Genomic DNA, 19549 nt, shown 5'->3' with positions numbered 1-19549 from the left:
CGAAGCCAAGATCTGGGGGACAGGAGTCTCTGTTCCAGCACGCCGCCGGAACGGGGAAGTGCCCCCGGAAGGCTTCTCCATCGACACCGCTGCCATCTCCACCGCCATCTTCATCACCGCTGCTGCTCCCATGAGGAGGGAGTAGTTCTCCATCGAGGCTCGGGGCTGTACCGGTAGCTATGTGGTTCATCTCTCTCCTATGTACTTCAATACAATAATCTCATGAGCTGCCTTACATGATTGAGATTCATATGATGATGCTTGTAATCTAGATGTCGTTATGCTAGTCAAGTGAATTTTACTTATGTGATCTCCGGAGACTCCTTGTCCCACGTGTGTAAAGGTGACAGTGTGTGCACCGTGTGGGTCTCTTAGGCTATATTTCACAGAATACTTATTCACTGATGAATGGCATAGTGAGGGGCTTATTTATATCTCTTTATGATTGCAATGTATTTGTATCACAATTTATCTATGTGCTACTCTAGCAATGTTATTAAAGTAGTTTTATTCCTCCTGCACGATGTAATGGTGACAGTGTGTGCATCCGTGTTAGTACTTGGTTTATGCTATGATCATGATCTCTTGTAGATTGCGAAGTTAACTATTGCTATGATAGTATTGATGTGTACTATTCCTCCTACATAAGCATGAAGGTGACAGTGTGCATGCTATGTTAGTACTTGGTTAGTCGAATTGATCTTTCATGCACTCTAAGGTTACTTAAATATGAACATTGAATTGTGGAGCTTGTTAACTCCGGCATTGAGGGTTCGTGTAATCCTACGCAATGTGTTCATCATCCAACAAGAGTGTAGAGTATGCATTTATCTATTCTGTTATGTGATCAATGTTGAGAGTGTCCACTAGTGAAAGTCTAATCCCTAGGCCTTGTTCCTAAATACTGCTATCGCTGCTTGTTTACATGTTTTTCACGTTACTGCTGCAATACTACCACCATCAACAACACGCCAGCAAGCTATTTTCTGGCACCGTTGCTACTGCTACTATATATTCATACCACCTGTATTTCACTATCTCTTCGCCGAACTAGTGCACCTATTAGGTGTGTTAGGGACACAAGAGACTTCTTGCTTTGTGGTTGCAGGGTTGCATGAGAGGGATATCTTTGACCTCTTCCTCCCTGAGTTCGATAAACCTTGGGTGATCCACTTAAGGGAAAACTTGCTGCTGTTCTACAAACCTCTGCTCTTGGAGGCCCAACACTGTCTACAGGAAAAGGAGGGGGGCGTAGACATCATGGTGTCGCTTGATGCAGAAGGAGAGGTGTAGGGGAGGACGGAGGAGATGGGGCGAGCCCATGCTCTGGCGCGTCCAGGGCGTGGCGAGTGCGCACGCTGGCGTGCCTGGGCGTGCTAGGCACGCTCTGGCCTGGCCAATGCCAGCCTCGTGCGAACCAGGGCCGTGCATGGTGATGATCAACAAAGTCAGGGGATTCTATTGGACAAGGTTAAAGTGCATGGAGAGGATCTGAGAGAGGGGTGGCATGCTGGCCGGCATGGTGCACGGCATGGTGTTGTTTTTACCCTCTCCACGTTTTAATCATCAAGAGCAAGTACTGGCAGTGATGCAGGAGGTGTAGAGGATCAATGATCATCTCTGAACAAAAGAGGTTTAGTCAAAAATCCGGTGAATAATAGAGTGTGTGTCAAATCTGAATTAATGCCTGCAAGGTATTAGACACAATGGCCGCATGAAGGTTTTGTTTGAATTTTTCAAATCTTTTTGGTGGAGTGGATTTGAATAATCAATGGAGTAGAATGGTGGTGGTGGTTTGAAAAATGGTGCTGGTTTGCAAAGTTTCAAAAATGGGGATGATCTTCTCTTTGTCTCACAATTGCCACTTGTCACCTTTATACTGGTCAATGTAGATAGAGTCAACCATGATGGTCAACACCAAAAATGTTCATCTTGATATGGTCTTGGATGAGGTGGAAAGAGGTGAGAGGTTTTAGTTTAAAAATCTTCTAATCCAGGGGCTCAAAGTGGGCATGATGATATAAAAGTTCAATTTGACCATTATCATATGTGATGGAATTTTGATATTTCATTTGCTTTGATTTGTGTTTATTTGATGCAAAAGTGGTTGTTATTGTTATATTGGTGTTTCACAAGCATTGGTACAAGCCATGGTGGTCTTGGTTCATGATTTGCAAAAATGGCCAAATGTGTATGTGAGTGAGATTTGCATTTTTCCATTTATTTTATTTCTCTCTATTTGGGGTTCTATGATCATGTAATAGGGTTTAAGCACATTTGAGTTTAAGCACATTTGATTATCACACAAACACTCATCATGGTAATGGCACACAAGAATGCATGAACACTATGTATATCACTATATGCAAATAAAAGTTTTTGTTAGTTGTAAAATTTGAGCATTTGAATTCTTTGTCTTTATTGATTTGAAAACTTGGGATGTTACACCATCGCCGGAAGAAGTCCGTCCACGCGTCGTAGTTGTCGGGGAAGAAACGCGGCTCGGCGCGCTGCTCGTCGCCGAGGGTGGCGATCACCGCGTCGATCTCGGCGTCGAGGGCGTCGCGTCCCACTGGCGGCGGCGGGATCGGGACGCCCCCCACGCTCAGGCACCAGCCTCCGGGTGCGTGGAAGTCCGGCGACGCCGGGTAGCCCGCCATGTACAGCAGCCTCCCCTCCCATTGGTCCAGAGATTGCCGGCCGAAACCGTTGTTCGCTGCACCATCGCCCGGGAAGCGGTTCGCCATTGCTGGAGGAGTTTTCGGGGGAGAGAAGAGTGGGGATGCTGGCAGTGAATGCGGCCAGACGCGGTAGCTCCGTAATAAATAGAGGGGTCAGCGCGTGAATTCGAGGAGACGTCATTAACTCACCGCGTGGAAGCTACGCGTTGGCGAATATTGATCAGCAGCAGGTTTTTGCAGCGCGCGGAAGACGATGCGATGAGGATAACGATCGGCCTTTTTCGCCGACAAGTCGAGGCCACCAGTTGCACGGGAAGTTAGTTTCCTCGACGATTCCCGTGCTATTGTTTCCTCCGGACTCCCCGAGCGCTCCTCGGGGGGCTGGGTTGATATGGGTTCGACGGATGGACGAAAGCCCGAATCCGGACGAAAACATGGACCTTAAGACGTGACTGGGCTATTTTTTATTGTCCGGATGAAAAAAGTGGCTGCCGGGGGGAGACGTCTATGCTCAAACACATAAATAGGGTTTGCTCTGTTTTCCAATTGGCATAGGCGAAGCAGAGTCACCAACGCTGCCCGACTTGTTTACTCGGCCAAAAATACGAGCGGACGCGCCGCCGTATGGTTGGAATCTGCGATCCATGGAGATATGGTAAGCAACTACAGCAAGAAACACCCACAAAGCCAACACGGACGACCAATTAATCTGCGTCTTGCGCGCCATTGCCAAGGAAGGAAGGCCTCAACTCTCGAGTCTCGACCAAAAATCTCCTCCACCCATCGATCTACATAAACCCAGGGAGGCCCTCTCCTCGGAAACATGACGATCATGAACACGGACACGGAGCAAGGGACTTCTCCACCTCGCCCGCCCCCGACACTGGCGGCGATGGACATTGAGCAAGGAACTTTTCCTCCTCGCCCGACACCGGCAACATGCACGGCTGAGCCTGAACTACCACCAGGATGTATAATCTGCATGTATGTCCTCTTGGGGTCCGTCCTCTTATTATTGACGATAGGGACCCTCTGGCTCATCATCGAAGGGTCCTTGTACAAGGAGCCGCACTACTCCGTCGCCATCGCCGCCGTCTCCGGCCTCGACCCTGGCGGCCGCCGGACCGCGCTGGATCTCGAGTTTAACCTCACCGTCCTCGTCGCGCCACGGAGCCCTTTCATCCACACCTGCGCCTACCCCGGCACCACCGCGCGTGTGAACTACCACGGCCTCCAGCTCGCCTCCGCCGCGGTGCCCAAATTCTGCGAGACCCAGGGCACGCGGACCGTCATCGCGCGCGGCCGCGTGTGGCAGTCGTGGCTGAACCTAGACAACCTGGTGGCGGACGTGCGGCGCGCCGCCGGCGTGTTCGACGTCACGATATCGATCCCGTACACAGAGGGCGTGCAAAACGAGAGGCACGTGTTGGAGGTTTCATGCAAGGGGAGGCGCGTCGGGGAGGCCATCGACGGCGTGCCCTTCTGCGATATGCGTGACGTACAAGAGGCCACATCTACATACTGAACTCGCCAACGGATCTGCCTGATTTTCTCATCTCATGCAAAATTGCTTCTTTTGCTATTTTCTCGATGCATGCCACATGCATGTAAACTTTTCATTGTGTCGTGCCCTAAAAAAATACTAGCAAAGAAGGGCACGCCATGTGTGGCCGAGTGATGGTGATTTCTGGTAGTGTGAAATGAATGTGTGTTTTAGTGTTTTTCTTTCGAGAATTTTGTTTGTTCTTGCTATTTAAAGGCATGTTGGATTTGTTGGTTTATTTTTGTGTGACATTTATACATACACTATTCCATTTTCGCAATGCCACATCATGCATGTAAACTATTTCTCGCTCTTGAATCTTCAATCTTGAATATGCATATGTATCCTATAGGCTCCTACCTAGCACTTGATTGCATACTGAACTGGAAAATTAAAATGGAGGCCAAGCAACATATAACTCATAACTCTTTATTTTAAAAAATTCAAAACTCAGTTTTGAAGTTGTTAAAAATTCTGGAAAAGTAAATCCCATGCAGCCACTGATGTATAAGGGCTCAAAATGCAGGATTTCCATTGGATCACATCTTTCACTTTGATGAATTTGGACCTAGCGAAAAGTGTTATATTATGATCCAAATTAGAAGTCTAACGATGGACCGAAGCGAGGCTCATCGACGGTAAACTTGGGGGGTGCGGGTGGTCCTCCCATCCCCTCCTCGTGGTACGGATCATCATCACCGTCTATATATACCTCTTGTAAGCCGTCGGCTAAAGTTTATTAGAATATAAGATAACTCACGGAGTTTGTAACACTTTCCCATATAGTGAAGTTTCGCGAGGTGGTGGCCGTGGTTTTACATCACTTTGTTGGAGAGGATTTTCCACGTTAAAATATTATGTCCCTTGCGTGTGTTCTTGTTCATTCTCCGTTATTTGCTTCTCGCGTTAATAACAAAAAGGACTCTAAGCCTTTGCAAATACGAGTAACAAAAAAGACTCTGCCTTTGCAAATATGAGTCTGTATTTGAGGCCACACAAAAAACAAATTTGTGGATCTAAGTATAGTGAATAGTGTATATTTTAAAATTATAAATATTGTCATACTGAGATTTTGCATGTTCGTAATTATATCATTGAGTACATCCAACCTTTAAAAAAACTTAGAAGTATGACTTGTACAATTTTCAAAATAGGGAGTTCCGCGTACTCAGCTTACATACGGAACCATATTTTACTTGCAGTACTGGAGTGGAGTGTGGACAAATGTGTTCATAATAATTCTGGATATATTCGTGGTCAAAAGAAAAGTTCTGGATAGATTATATTAGAATGACCTTCTGTCCTACTTATGTGGTAGCTGCACATTTATCTTTCCTTTTGGTGTTGATCTGATCTCTATCTTCTCAAAATAGAAACCCCAGTCTACTGTCAGTTCCGTGACGAAGTCACCGTTCTACTCAGCCATCTTTGAGAATGGAAGTTGCCGAAAGGATGAGAGGTGAAAAATTCCATAAGGTCTCAAAACATCATCATGTTTAACATGCCGGCTCAATTTTTCTGAAAATTACCCTACAACTACAACAAACCTCCTTCCTAAAGGGCATAACTCTGAGAATGGTATACCCTGTATGGTTTGAATCACATCTCTGGGCGACAGGATAAACTATGCAACACACAGCCCCACCCGCCAGGGCTACCATTTCGGCAAAAAAAAAGTAAAGTAAAAAATGTGGAAAAGCCCAGCCACCATTTCATCCAGCCTACGACGCATCCGACGACCGGTTTGCATACTCTTGAACTAGTGCTCCAAACAGCGACCGCCTCTCAATCAGGTTGATGGGCTGGTCAAACTCCTTAGATAGTCCTGATAAGTAGCACATCAATCATTCAGATCATTAGCTTGTTGATTAAGGTATGACTAAACACATTGAGCAACAGATAAGATGGTTAACTTGAATTTTCAGTGTCTGAACAAAAGGATAAAATCTCAGGCGGTTAATTAGTTACCATCATCTATAACCAGGACTCTGTCGCAGTCCATGACCGTCGGTATCCTGTGCGCGATGGTGATGACGGTGCATGCCGCGAAGTCTTCCCGGATGATCCTCTGAATCACAGCATCGGTTTGGGAGTCCACTGAAGCAGTGGCCTCATCCATGAACAGTACCCTGCTGCGTTTCAGCATTACCCTACCCAAACAAAGCAGCTGACGTTGCCCCACGCTCCAGTTCTCACCGTTGGTGACAACTAAGGTATATATAGACGTTGCAATGGTACCAGGATATTAGTATATATATGCAGGTGCAAAGAATGTTCTAAGTTCTAACAACATGTTGTACTTAAAGATGTTTAGTCACCTAGCATACTTGGTAATGCACAAAGATTAGGCAACTTCAGTTGCTTTGTTAATTCAAGTAACGGAGCTACTATTACAACAAATCATGTATTAGCTCATGTGCATGCTCGCTGAGGTAGAACCAGTGCATACAGTCCGAATAGTAATATAAGATAATAATTGGAGCTAGTACCTGATGCTTCAAGCTTTTCCGGTTTTGAAACCACAACTTCTTTGAGCTGACAACGATCCAGGGCCTAAAATGATCTAAATTTAGGATACAAAAAAGTCACAGCAAATTTACAGAGGCGAACTTTGACTTGTTGCTGGTAACATACCTGCCAAATTTCCTCATCGGAGTACTTCTCAAGCGGGTCAATGTTGCTACGAATCGTGCCCTCAAACAGAACAGGCTCTTGTGGGATGATACCGAACCTAGACCTCAAATCATGGAGTCCTAATGTGCAGATGTCAACGCCGTCGATTATTATCTTCCCCTCACAAGGCTCCACCATTCGGAAAAAGGCTTGGATCAGCGTTGATTTCCCACTTCCTGTTCTACCAACGACTCCAATCTTCTCTCCTCCATGTATGCTTATTGTGATACCCTTCAACACCAGTGGAGTGTTATTCCGATACCTAACCTGCATACATTCAGTAGACAGACATAAATTGTGCACTTCATATTTTTCAGTTACAAGAGAAGATGAAGAAGCTACTTAGTTATCAGAAGATGAAGATGTCACTGATCGAAGCGCTTTAATTAGCATCTTCAAGATATTGTGCCATATCTGTTGTTAAATATAGAAGTACAATGTACAAGTTACCTTAAGATCAATGATATTGATATCTCCTTTTGAAGGCCAGTTTGCAACAGGTAAGCATTCCTTGATCCTCCATTCTGTCTCAGGTGCGATACTTATGAATTGCTTTATCCTCTCGACAGATACCATTTTGTTTTCAATGAGGCAACTCACCCATATACCATAGAAAAATATTGAGTTGAGGGATAGACCATACGAGAGCGATAGACCCACGAACTCTGCATCATAAGCACCATCAGTAGCTTAGAAACATGACTACAGCTCTTCAAGGACGCTCGTGAACAGGTGTTATTTGACAGATATGCTTTGTCATTATTTAGATTTGATAGTTGACATAAATACATTAGTCTTGAATTTGCAGAAGTTTAATATCCGTGTAAATTCTTTGAAGTTGAAAACGTTCCATCAGCGCAACTCATTTGTCAAATGGATCTGGGACATCAATGGTATGTGAAAATGGTAAGAAGAGAGGCGCACCTTGCTTGACGAAGCTTTTGGGCAATGTGACCATGAGCAAAGCAGTGAAGCAAAGAACAAAGCTTCCCAAGAGCTCTAAGCGGAAGCCAAGCCACTCATTGGCGCCATTGTTGTGGAAGTCCATCTTCAAACTAGAATTCAGGCGATTCAGGTTCTCCTGGAAGAAGCTCTCTCCCTTTCTGAAGCTTCTGATGGTGATAACACCCTGAACCGTCTCGGAGAAGTGGTTGATCACCGGAGCCTTGGTGATGGACTCGAGACGAGTCAGCTCCCTCGACGTCGAAAGGTAGTAGCTCTGTAAATCAAGTTGGTAGCCAAGTAGGTAGATCAAAACACAATAGCAATAAAAAAAATTATGCACCAGTGAGATGGTGTTATTACATTTTAGTTCCAGATTGTCATAATTAACTTACCCTGTACCATAGGTTGAGTAACACCAACGGAATGATGGCGATGACGGATGGCCATGCCACTTGGCATGTGACGATAACCACGCTGATCATTGAGATGTACATGGACACGGCCATCCAGATAAAGAATGGAAGCACGAGATCAATGATCATCTGGTCCGATGATGCCTGTAAAATCATGTCATGCACACATCCAGAACATCAAATATGCTTAATTTCTAAGATGCAGTGTATGTATATACCCTGGTGAGGATCCTGCCGGAGGGGGTGGTGTCAAAGAAGGACATGGGAGCGTGGAGGATACTATGGAGGATCTGGTTGAAGAACCGGTTGGCGGTCTGGAGGCCAATGAAGGCCACAAGAAAAAACCACACTGATAGAAATACCACTGAGGCAGCAGCAATGATGACATACACCTGGATGAACATAGATGGCTGGAACTCGCCGGAGGTCTCATATGAGAGCCAGTAGTCGCTGGCCACCACGGACCCTTGCCACACCACAGACATGAAGATCACTGCCACCACGCCCCACCAACCCCAAGTCTTGGTCATGTACTGCTTGTAAACGTCGAAGCTAACGTGGCTGCTCGCACGCTCCTCGTCCTTGGTCAGCCGCGCTGATGCCTTTTTAGACTTGACCACCGCTGTGACGAAGATGGAGGCACCAACATTGACATTGGATGACCTGTTGGTTTTGCTTGATGGCTGGTGGGAGATGGGCAGCTGGCGGTCGCCTTTCCGAGCCTCTGGTGTTGCACTCTCCACTAGTTCCATGGAGTTGTCGTGCGCGGCAACGAGAGCTGTGAAGTTGGTTCCGGCCTTGAGGAGCTCACTGTACTTGCCAGATTGCACTATCATGCCATCATTCATTACCTGCAAGTATATTTCCAAAATGTAAAAGAATAAAGATCCCCAAGAAACAAAAATATGTCAACAAAGTTGAAGAAAATTTTCTATATCAATCATTCATAAGTTTAATCTTTCTATTATTTTTTTAGAAGAATTTAACAGTGAAACCGCTAATTTTACATTGAACCAAGGATGATGAAGACTATATATGCAATGTACTTACATATATGACATCGGCATTGTGCAAAAAATCGACTTGGTGAGTCACAAGCACTACAGTCTTGTTCCTCAGAGCACCTCGCACACACTCCTGCAAGAAAGAATTCAGTCTGCCACTAAAATACCACTTATCATTACAAAACCACCCACATCTAGCGTGACGTAGTACCTTGAAGATCTCACTGCCTGTATGAGCGTCGACTGCACTAAAGACGTCATCAAGGAGGTAGACATCGCAGTCCTGATAGACGGCGCGCGCTAGCTGGATGCGCTGCTGCTGCCCGCCGCTGAGGTTGATCCCGCGCTCACCGATCTCAGTCTGGTCGCCGAACTCCATCATCGCCAAGTCCTTCTCCAGGCAGCACACCCTGATGGCCTCCCTGTACCTCTCCCTGTGCATCGGCTGCCCAAACCGGATGTTCTCCTCGATGGTGCCACTCTGAATCCATGCCGTCTGCGCAACGTACGCTGTGCTGCCACATACCTTGACCTGCAAGAGACGCAGAATTTGTTGGATGTCAAGGTGCACAAATGTAAAAACACTGGAAGTGGATTCCTGCTCCGGAAATGTATGAAATATTTTGATTCCTCTTAAAATGTGCAATACATTGAATTATATAGGCAAACAGAAGTAGTATATCTTTTGTTAGAAAACGAATGGATGTACTAGTACATTGTTACTAGAAGGCCTTACTATTCTAGTGTGTTTCTGAAAATATACCGGAGTTGGTCGGTAGGACTGGTAACCACCGGTTTACCAGATTCTACTGGATTAAGAATCGAATAAATTTGCTTAAGTAAAGTATTTTTGCTCAATGTTCTTCCACACCAGTTTCTTGGTCCGGAACGGTCATCCACTATGGTGATCTATTAAGACAACAGCCAAAATTACTGGGCGATTACAAGAACCAAAGAGGGCAACCGGAACGAACCCTTAATTTCCGAGGCGCTCCGGTCTGTTCGCCGGTGACAATCTAAGCACCGCCGTGCAATTCTCCGGTGCCCGCCACCGCGTCGGCGTCGCCCGTGCTGCTCTGCAATCTAGGTGTAGGCAGGGTGGTGGCCCTCCGAGCCGGCTGCCGCCCTCGGGGCCACGCAGCGGAGCGACTCTGCCCAGAAGAGAAGCAGAGACCCCCAAGTGACTATCTCCATTTCGATCTCCATCTGACCCCGGCCCTGAGCTGTTGCCTTCCGCCAGGCTTGTTGAGTTGGAGATTTTGCTAAAATCCACATTTACGTTAGCTTAACTGCGTCATGTTAATCCTATCTTTTTAAAATCTGCTATCAAAAAAAGACACGAAAAAAGAAAATTTGGTACGTGAAACGAATAGAAATAGGGGCAGCTAGATGTTGGAAAAGCTGGATTATCCAGACATGGTGTGGCAGCGGCGCTCATGTGACGTTGCACCTTTCCTGTGAGAGTTTCTCCAGTGTGTGGGGGCATGTCTCCTCCCCTCCTCATCATCAGGAGTAGGGGAGGAAAAGGCGAGACATGACATGCACGAGAGGACAGGGGGACGATGTGGTGGCAATGATATGGTATGTGCGGGAAGAGGGGACGACACCATGGCCGAGAGGTGAGTGGTGGAGAGAGAGAGGACGAAGACGAGGTTGGCATTGGCGTGTGGTTCCCTGATCCTTGGGAGCGAGGTCATCTCCGATCCTGCAACACCTTGAGAGTAGCCCCCGCCGAAAGAGCCGCCGACCGAAGGATGACTACTCCGACCCTAAGATGAATGGTGAATTGTTTATCATATTGTTAGTAATTAACATGCCACTTTTCATTTAGTTCACTACAGGAATGGGGCTAAGCGCCGACGGCCAAACTCTACGCCGACGGCCAAAGGTCGGGGCCGTCGGCGTAGAGCTCGGCGAGGCCAGCCCGCTGTGCGTGCCCTCGGCGTAGCAAAGCCCTCGGCGTAGACGCCGATACACCGACGGTGACCCTAGGCATAGCAAAGCCCTCGGCGTAGACACCGATACGCCGACGGTGACCCTAGGCATAGCAAAGGCCTCGCGTAGATTGTTAACAACACATACGGGTCAAGGGATCGATCGATCAATGGTGCTAGCTCTAGCTCATGACAAAACTTTGAAATTCCATATATATAGATCTATAGCTCCGTTTCAAATAATTCTTCTTGCGTTAAGGTCGTAATTAAATTTCCTATCCGGTGATACTAGTTTTCCTAATTACTGATTTTTTGTTATTTTGGACAGAAAATGCCGCAAATTCTAAAATTTGTATCTTCAGTTCTACTTATCCAAATTTAGCAAATTATATACCGTTGGATTCAGAAAAATGTGAAGAACACAATGGTACAATAAAAGTTGGACTTTTGAATTACTTTCAAATACTCGAATTTGGATATGTGAATCCGAGTATATTGGACCTAATTCAAGTTGTAGAAACTTAAATCGAGCGAATCCTTTTGCAAATGGAAGGTACTGATGTCACCTGTCCAGTAGAATCATTTCCAAATCAATTTGATCCTTTTTACTGATATTCAAATTCGAATTTGAGTATTTTCGAAAACCCTTCACAAAAAGGACTAGCACGTCCGGAGTTCTATAGCTTTTAGGGGAAATGAGTAGGAAACGGCCCGTGACCCCGTATAGTTTGTCGGAACGAGGCCAAATTTGGCACATGCGTGGTCCTTGAGATGGGAAGCAAGGCTCCTAGTGCGGATTTCCAAATACTTTCTTATATGTCCTCGGGTTCCCGTTTTGGCCAGATGGAAATTTAAACGAAGTCAGAAAATCCCGTGGAGCCGCATGACATCATTTTATGTGTCCTAGTAACCACTCCAAAAATCGGAGTTGGGATACGGCAATTATTTTGGAAAACCCTTCACGAACAGGGCTATCAAGTCGGGAGTTCTATAGCTTTTAGGGGAAATGAGTAGGAAACGGCCTGTAACACCGCATAGTTTGTCGGAACGAGGCCATATTTGGCACGTGCATGGTCCCTGGGATGGGAAGCAAGGCCCCGGAAGCGGATTTCCAATCCGACCCATGGTCGATGGTTTTTTCATTTTTAGGGTGCCAAAATGATTTTTTTTTGTAAAGCAGCTACATGGGGCGTATTTTGTATTGCGCGAGACCTCCGCGTAGTAGTAGGACACTGCCCCCGCACCACATATCACATGCCATATGTGCGCGCTAGCTATCTGGGAATCCCTGCGGCTTCCTGCGGTGTCCCACCGAATCCGCTGGAAACTGACCGAATTTGAACTAGGGGTACACTTTTCGTCGCTCAATAAATTCCGCGAAAAATATTTTTAGGTCTAAGACACATCACTTTATGTGCTAAATTTTTTCCGTTTAGCGTGATGGTGAACGGGTGCACCAGCGCGCCCGGTACGGCCATTTCGCATCTCCCGAGGGGGCCGTTTTGGCCAGATGGCAAACCGGATGTCATATTTGGATTCCTCTAATTTTTAGGTTCAAATGATTATATGGATGTTATATTTAGACTCCTCTCATTTTTCTGATCTATTTAGACATATTATTTGTGGAATTTCGATTTTTTGATTTAAAGATATTAATTATTCCATATTAAATAGAAAAAAACCAAATAATAAAATCATTTTATTGTTATTTGAAATTCAATATTATTATTCATTTTTACTTATATATTCATTATTGTTTACTTAAGTAATTGTTTGGAATTCAAAAATAAAGAGTTGTGACATCACGGTCCAAGGGTTAATAGGGTTGATAGGCTATTATTATCAGTAAGGTGTTAATTCTTTAAGGGAAGCTCATCCGAATGGAACCAAGAAGTTAAGCGTGCTGAGGTTGGAGTAGTGTGAGGATGGGTGACCGACTGGGAAGTTTAACCATGATTGTAATTTGACCTAAGATTAAGTGTACTTAGAGTTAAAAGTGTATGGGTGAAAGATAAACAAGTAAAAAAAAATGGTATAAAAAAAATTAAAATTTGAAAAAAAATTTGAATTTTTTTTGGTAAAAGAAAATTCAAATTTTTAAAATTTGTATGCCGATGGTTTTGCCGTCGGCGTAGCGTGCTACGCCGAGGGCCGGGCTACGCCAACGGCAATATTGTCTATGCCGAGGGAGGTAGACGCCGACGCCATACGCCGAGGGCCAGGCGTGGCTACGCCGAGGGCAGCCGGCCGTCGGCGTATGCGTCCATTCCTGTAGTGACGTTTGTTATACAAACTTAGTAAGTACGTAGTATGATAAACATTTATAACATTGTTAGTATTCTTAGTAATTAGCATGCCATTGTTCAAATTTTTTGTTGTTATAATAATTAAAATCCCACTGTACATATGATTTTTAGTACGAACTTAATAAGTAGGTATGATGAAAATGCCATTGTTTATGTGGTTAGTTGTGAGACTTTTATATTAGAGAATGTAAGTTCGCAATACCAAACTGGTGGATTATTGTATAATCACTTGAAGCTAAGGGGAGTATATCATACAAAAATATCAAATATGATATACTCCTTATTACCACAAAACTGGCATACTGCTATACACTAAACCACCAGTTCTACAAGTTTTTTTAACATCTCGTCACTAATTGTCGCATATGGATAAAAGTTACTATGAGACTGATAATTTTGGAACTGAACGTAGGGGGTTGAAGGGAAAGATGTATTCACCATTTCGCATTTTTTATTGTTTTGGATTTGGTTCAAATCATATGTAAACATATCATTATGGATTCACCCCGAAGAAATGTCCATGTGTGCATGTTGTAGGGGGCAAGTCTTGACCAAAAAGGATTAAAAAGAAATTCAACGGGTCATGAACATAGAGAGAAGAAGTGACAAAGTGACAACGGTAAACATGCGACAAGATAAACAAAAAACCATGCAAACTTGATGAAACAAAAGTTTTGCACTCATAATCAGGATAGAGTGCAAAAAAATGGAGAAAAACGTCCGGATGTTAGCACGTGGTAACTGTGCTAAGCTAATTGAAAATCAAATACATTCAGATTTGGGTCGAAAATTGAACCATTTAAATCGGTGGTCGAACGGAAGAATTATTTTTATGAAGGAACATGCAACCATGATCTCGCATAATTTTTACAGTATGTACACTACAAGCCTTTTGCATACGTGCTTAGCGAAATAAAATGTTTTTCTTTCAACCCGCAATATCATTGATGCTTATTCTGAAGCATGAGTGCATGATGAGCAAGTGATGCCTAGGGGTGCTTATGCATACACCGAGCTTATATTAAAAGTGAAACCATCTAATATAAACTGTGTGGAATAAATTTATGTAGGCACTAATTAAGAGAGGCTCACATTGAAGTGATAGACAGAAAGTTACTTCCTCCGTTTGTAGTTAAGTGTCATGTATTTATCTAGATTAAACACTAAAACGCGTGTAGATACATGTAAATCTAGATAAATCTGCGATACTTATTTCTGAACCGATGGAGTGAGTATGTAGGCGATGGATGATCCTTGTAAGAATTCTCTCTTTAAGCACTGGGGACTAAAACACAAATGCATGCCAGAAAATTTGATGAGGTATACCTTACCGGAGACCCTGGTCGTCTCCCCGAGGATGCAACCAAGTAACGAGGACTTGCCAGACCCAACCATGCCCACAACTGCTGCCAGCGCACCGCCATGTATCTCCAGGTTGATCCCACGCAGCACCTCCTCATCGTCCCACGCAAACACCCCATCTCTCACTAGCACAGCAACCCGCCCATCACACGACTCCCTCTCTACCGCACCATCATCCAGCTCTGCACTTGTTAAGTACCTAACATATTTGAAAATATAAAACTAGGTTAGTTACTGCTCTTAGAAACATGCGTTCATGAAATTTCAACATATTCGTGGGTTTATCCTTGATGTGCAATAGTTCAAGTGTGGGGTAGTATAAGGTGTTGTCATGTTGATTTGTGTATGTTGTAGTGTTCACATGTATGGGGATCCTTATACATAAAAAAGAACCAGAAAATTGCTAAGAGCAAGATGAGACTTAACGAGTCAAGGCGTTGTAGTGAGATCATGGCCTCAGACACCTGGATCAATGACTGGGGGAAGCTCCTCATGGGCTCCTCGAGGATCTTAAGGAAGGAGGTGGCGGTGAAAACAAGTCCAGCGTCAAGCCTCACGCCGACAAGGACACATGTCCCGAATACGAGTGCGGAGATGAAGACCGGGCCACTCCATAATATGATCATGTTGTATGAGTTGGAGTAGAGGAAGCGTGACAACCACCCAAATTCGAGGCATCGGAACCGAGCTATGCGCGCATGGAAGTGCTCCTCCCATGCCTGGAGCTTAATCACACGCATGTAGCTCAACATCTCACTCGTTGCCTTTACTCTCTGGTCTCGCTCCCTCATCAGCGAGAACTGGTACCAATTGATCCGGCGGTTGCCAAGCATAATGAAAGCCATGACCCCGAGAAGGCCGACTAGCGCCGAGATAACTGGAGGCCCTAGGTACAGGTACAACATCCCAATGGCCACAAACACCTGCAAAATCATATGTTTATATTCAACTATTACATGCGAAATATAACTCGTCTCGAGAGTAAATATCGCGTAAATTTATGCTCTCTATGTGCTAGAGTGGCATTGTTATTTTTTGGAAATTATCTTCACAATTTACCCTATACAACATCGAAACAACATTTTGCTTGGCAACTAATACTAATATATCCATGTCAGGCCAAAGTCATTAGAAATTCTAAAATATTAGTCTTAAGTTTTAAAGGTTCACACGTGAAAAAAGTTCTAAAAGTTAACGCTTATATATCTCAACCATTTTAACTCTAAGAAAAGTGATACTACCTCCGATCCATAACAAGGGTCGTGGGTTTAAACTTTAAACTAAAACCATGGATTAGAGGAAGTACTTTTTTCTATTAATTTGTATGATTATAATAAGTTGCTACCAATCTCACCTTAAATATAAGACTACTCACAATGGCAGTACATGCATGCAAAATGCTGATGTGTCATATCAATTAATAATGAAAGAGATGGTAGTGGTATCATAGGTAGATACCGTATCATAGCACGTAGAACTAGAAAAATTAATGCCAAACAAATTTTGTATACACTTTTGTATTGAGATTCTACAAATCATTAAATACATGTAATATATGATACTATGCATTGTGAATATAATATCGTACACTAGTATCATATGCATGATACTACTATATGATACTCTCTATTGTGACTAGTCTAAGGCATATAAGTTTAGCTCAAAGTCAACACATTTTAAGTTTGACCAAGTTTGTACAAAAAATAATAAACATCTAGAATACTAAATTAATATCAATAAATTCACCATAACGTATTTTTTCAATATGTCTATTCAATACTATAGATAATAACATTTTCGTAAATATTTGATCAAACTTAGTAGAGCGAGTTTAACTTGGACTGATGGAGTACTACATATTAGTATTAAAAATGCGTACATAGTCAGAAAATTTACTGTCAAGTTAATGCGGCATGCCTAGTTAGACGAATCAACATATCCACAAGATCTGTCCAAGAGGATGGCGAGAAGCTGAGCACTCTTGTTAAGGGCTACCTACTACCTCCATTGCGATAAGAATACTAGTTAAGGGTTGTTTGATTTGAAAAGGTGTCATAAAATAAGTATAGCTAGGATTTTCATCCTTAGAAATCTTTTTCTAAGTGCGCTGTTTGATTTCTAGGATTTAAATCCTTAGAAATGCGTAAAAATGTTTCGTATCGGATTATATTACACTTATATTTTGCAGGAAAAAAGATATGTGCATATTTGATTCGTAATATTGGAATCCTTGTAAATGCATAAGAATGTTTCGTATAAGATTGCTAGCACTATTTTTGGGAGAAAAATAAATCCTGTATTTAAACCCGATATTATATTCTTTTTTTTGTTTTCTCTGTATGTCAAACTCAAACGCTATTTAGTAGGTTACGGATACTGTAGAATTAAACTAGAGATGCATATGCATAGTGATGTGGCCGACAGGATCGCGAGAAACAGCGGCGCACTAAATGCGTCAGGTGAATGCATGCAGAGCTAGCTGCCGATGGCACGCAGGCACGCACCTGGAGCGGCATGAGCCATAGGTTGTGCATCTGGAGCATCATGTCGGCGAGCTGCTGCGCGTCGACGGCCATGTAGTTGACGATGACGCCCAGGCCGTGCTGGTGCCGCGACGCGCACGACAGCCGCAGGCCCTTGCGGTAGAGCGCCGTGATGAGCGCGCCCCGGACCTGCATCCCCAGCTTCTGGCACTGGAAGTTGTACTGGTGGCTGAACACCGCCTCCGCCGCCTTGCCCGCCAGCAGCGCCAGCACCAGCCTCACGCCCTCCCACAGCGGCCGCCGCTCCGGCGCCGCCTTCGTGAAGTCTACGAAGCTCTGGATCAGCGTCGGCCCGACGTACATGACGGCGAGACGGAGCAGCGCCAACGCACCGTTCGCCAGGACCAGCGGCCAGAAGCACCGGAGCAGCGTGCGCGCGCAGCCCGATCCCGATGTCGAGCCGCTGGAGCAGGAAGACGGCCAGTGGGAGACGAAGAGCTCGTGCATGCGCTCCGGCCGGTGCTGCGGCGCCAGGGCCGGCACGTCGGAGATGTTCAGCGTCGCGTGGTACCCCCGCTTGATCAGCGGGTTCATCCACGCCCACGACGCGCGCGACAGCCACGACGCCCGCGCGTACGCCGTCACGTTCTCGTCGGCCCTGGCATCGTTATCCGCCGCGTTCATGGTGATCCCCGTGGCGCCGGAGACCGCGAGGACCGGCAGCGGCAGGGACAGGACGAGCGCCGCGATCGAGAGAGCGTCGTCGGGGAGCGCGGCGGCGCCGGATGCGACGCGCGCGACCGCGGTGGCCGCGACGAGAGCGGTGAGCGCGGGCACCGTGAGCCAGAAGAGCCGGAGGGTGTTCGGGTGCGTCGTCATCTCACGAGATCGCCTCTCGCTGGCCACCAGCACAGCGGCGGCGAGGTGCGCCGCGCACTGCAGCGCCAAGAACGCCGCCTCCCAGCCACCACCTGTCGCCGCTAAAGAAGACATCACGAGCAGCACGGCGTAGAATGAGGCGAGGATCCTGGACGCCGCCAGGGCCACGATGTAGCGGGCGCCGATCCGCACCTCCGGCCGCGGAACGGCCTCACTGTCGAGAAGCGGCGTGTGGGCGTTTCCGTTGATGGTGCCATTCGGACGGGACACAAGGAGCTTGCGAAGCGCGAGGCAGAGGGCGGCGGCAAGGAACCCCGCGGACACCGCCGAGAGGAGCACCTCCAGCGAGCACGTGGAGAGGATCCCACCGGAGGGGAGGCTGCACGATCTCGCGGTCAGCCACGACGGCGGCGGATGTGATGCGGTCTCCATGCGGGATGCGCGCGCGCGCAGGGCTTGGCTAGCTACTTCTAGCGTCCACGGCGGAGGGTTTAATGCCGGACGCTACTTCTGATGAGCATCAGTACTATAGTTGAGTACACTGATGCGTAGGCCGGCCTTAAATTGCCCACATGTTGCGCACGGTCTCCTTGACTCATATGGACCATGCATCGCTCGCTCCTCCACCGTCCAGCGATGTCCTCAGCCAGCGCAGCGGCGTGTGATTATTTTGGAGTAGAGTGATACCCGGTTCAGGGTCACCTTGCGTGTTTATGTACGCGCGCTCGGCTAACCAACACTGCAGAGAGATAACAATCACAGGAATAAGCTAATCGACCTACACCCAGCATGTAGCCTGAGCTACAAAAAGTCCATTCTGAGTGTAATGGCAGGATGAGTGGTGAGAAATACATTCAGTTTTGGACCTGTAAACTGCGCTTCAGTCTATAGTAATATGGATCGAGTCTGAAATTTTTCGGGCCCTGAAAAAGTTTTTCAGGCCGGACAGCGAGTTCAATCTCTATTCTGCGTGACGTTCAGCCGAACCCGTAAATCGGCCAGAAAAATGCGGTTCCAGTGTGATTTATGAAGTCTGTTAGAGTTGCTCTGACATAGAGGAAGATTGGCTAAATCTCAAGCCAATGCTTGGTGTAGCTTTAACTCTGGAAGCTATGTTTGGTAGTACGAGTTGTGTATTTCTAAGGGCATCTCCAACCGGGAGACCCAAACCCAAAAAGGACTCCGGATGGGTTTGGATGGGTCAAAACTGCACCCAGCGGGGCAACCCATCCTAAAAGCGGATGCTCCCGGCGTCCGGTTTGACCCAAAACTGACTCCAATCTGGGAGCGATTTGGGTCGAGCCGGACACGAGGCGTCCATTCTGT

The 19549-nt window shown here is 45.8% G+C and overlaps 1 protein-coding gene across 3 annotated transcripts; it reads right to left on the bottom strand.

Annotated features, from left to right (window-relative positions):
* Positions 1-5659: 5659 nt before the first annotated feature.
* LOC127330995 (ABC transporter C family member 4) lies at positions 5660-18748 on the bottom strand. Of its 3 annotated transcripts, XM_071825833.1 has the most exons (14): positions 17366-18747; positions 15288-15784; positions 14826-15060; positions 9471-9791; positions 9306-9392; positions 8474-9106; positions 8235-8399; positions 7822-8116; positions 7348-7562; positions 6859-7164; positions 6714-6777; positions 6543-6608; positions 6193-6432; positions 5660-6049 (listed from the first exon to the last, which is right to left on the bottom strand). In XM_071825833.1, exons 1-14 carry the CDS (start codon positions 18653-18655, stop codon positions 5946-5948), a joined length of 4518 nt encoding a protein of 1505 aa, XP_071681934.1. In that variant the 5' UTR covers positions 18656-18747; the 3' UTR covers positions 5660-5945. The 3 variants fall into 3 exon arrangements, with proteins under 3 accessions (XP_071681934.1, XP_051213042.1, XP_071681935.1); XM_051357082.2 differs by lacking the exon at positions 6543-6608 and having other exon boundaries at positions 17366-18746; XM_071825834.1 differs by lacking the exons at positions 9306-9392; positions 9471-9791 and having other exon boundaries at positions 17366-18748.
* Between the last annotated feature and the right edge of the window lie 801 nt (positions 18749-19549).

The sequence above is a fragment of the Lolium perenne genome, chromosome 2, assembly GCF_019359855.2.
Source record: "Lolium perenne isolate Kyuss_39 chromosome 2, Kyuss_2.0, whole genome shotgun sequence".
Classification (NCBI taxonomy): domain Eukaryota; kingdom Viridiplantae; phylum Streptophyta; class Magnoliopsida; order Poales; family Poaceae; genus Lolium; species Lolium perenne.
Note: the sequence above shows the minus strand (reverse complement) of the source record. Positions and strands in the feature narration are given on the sequence as shown.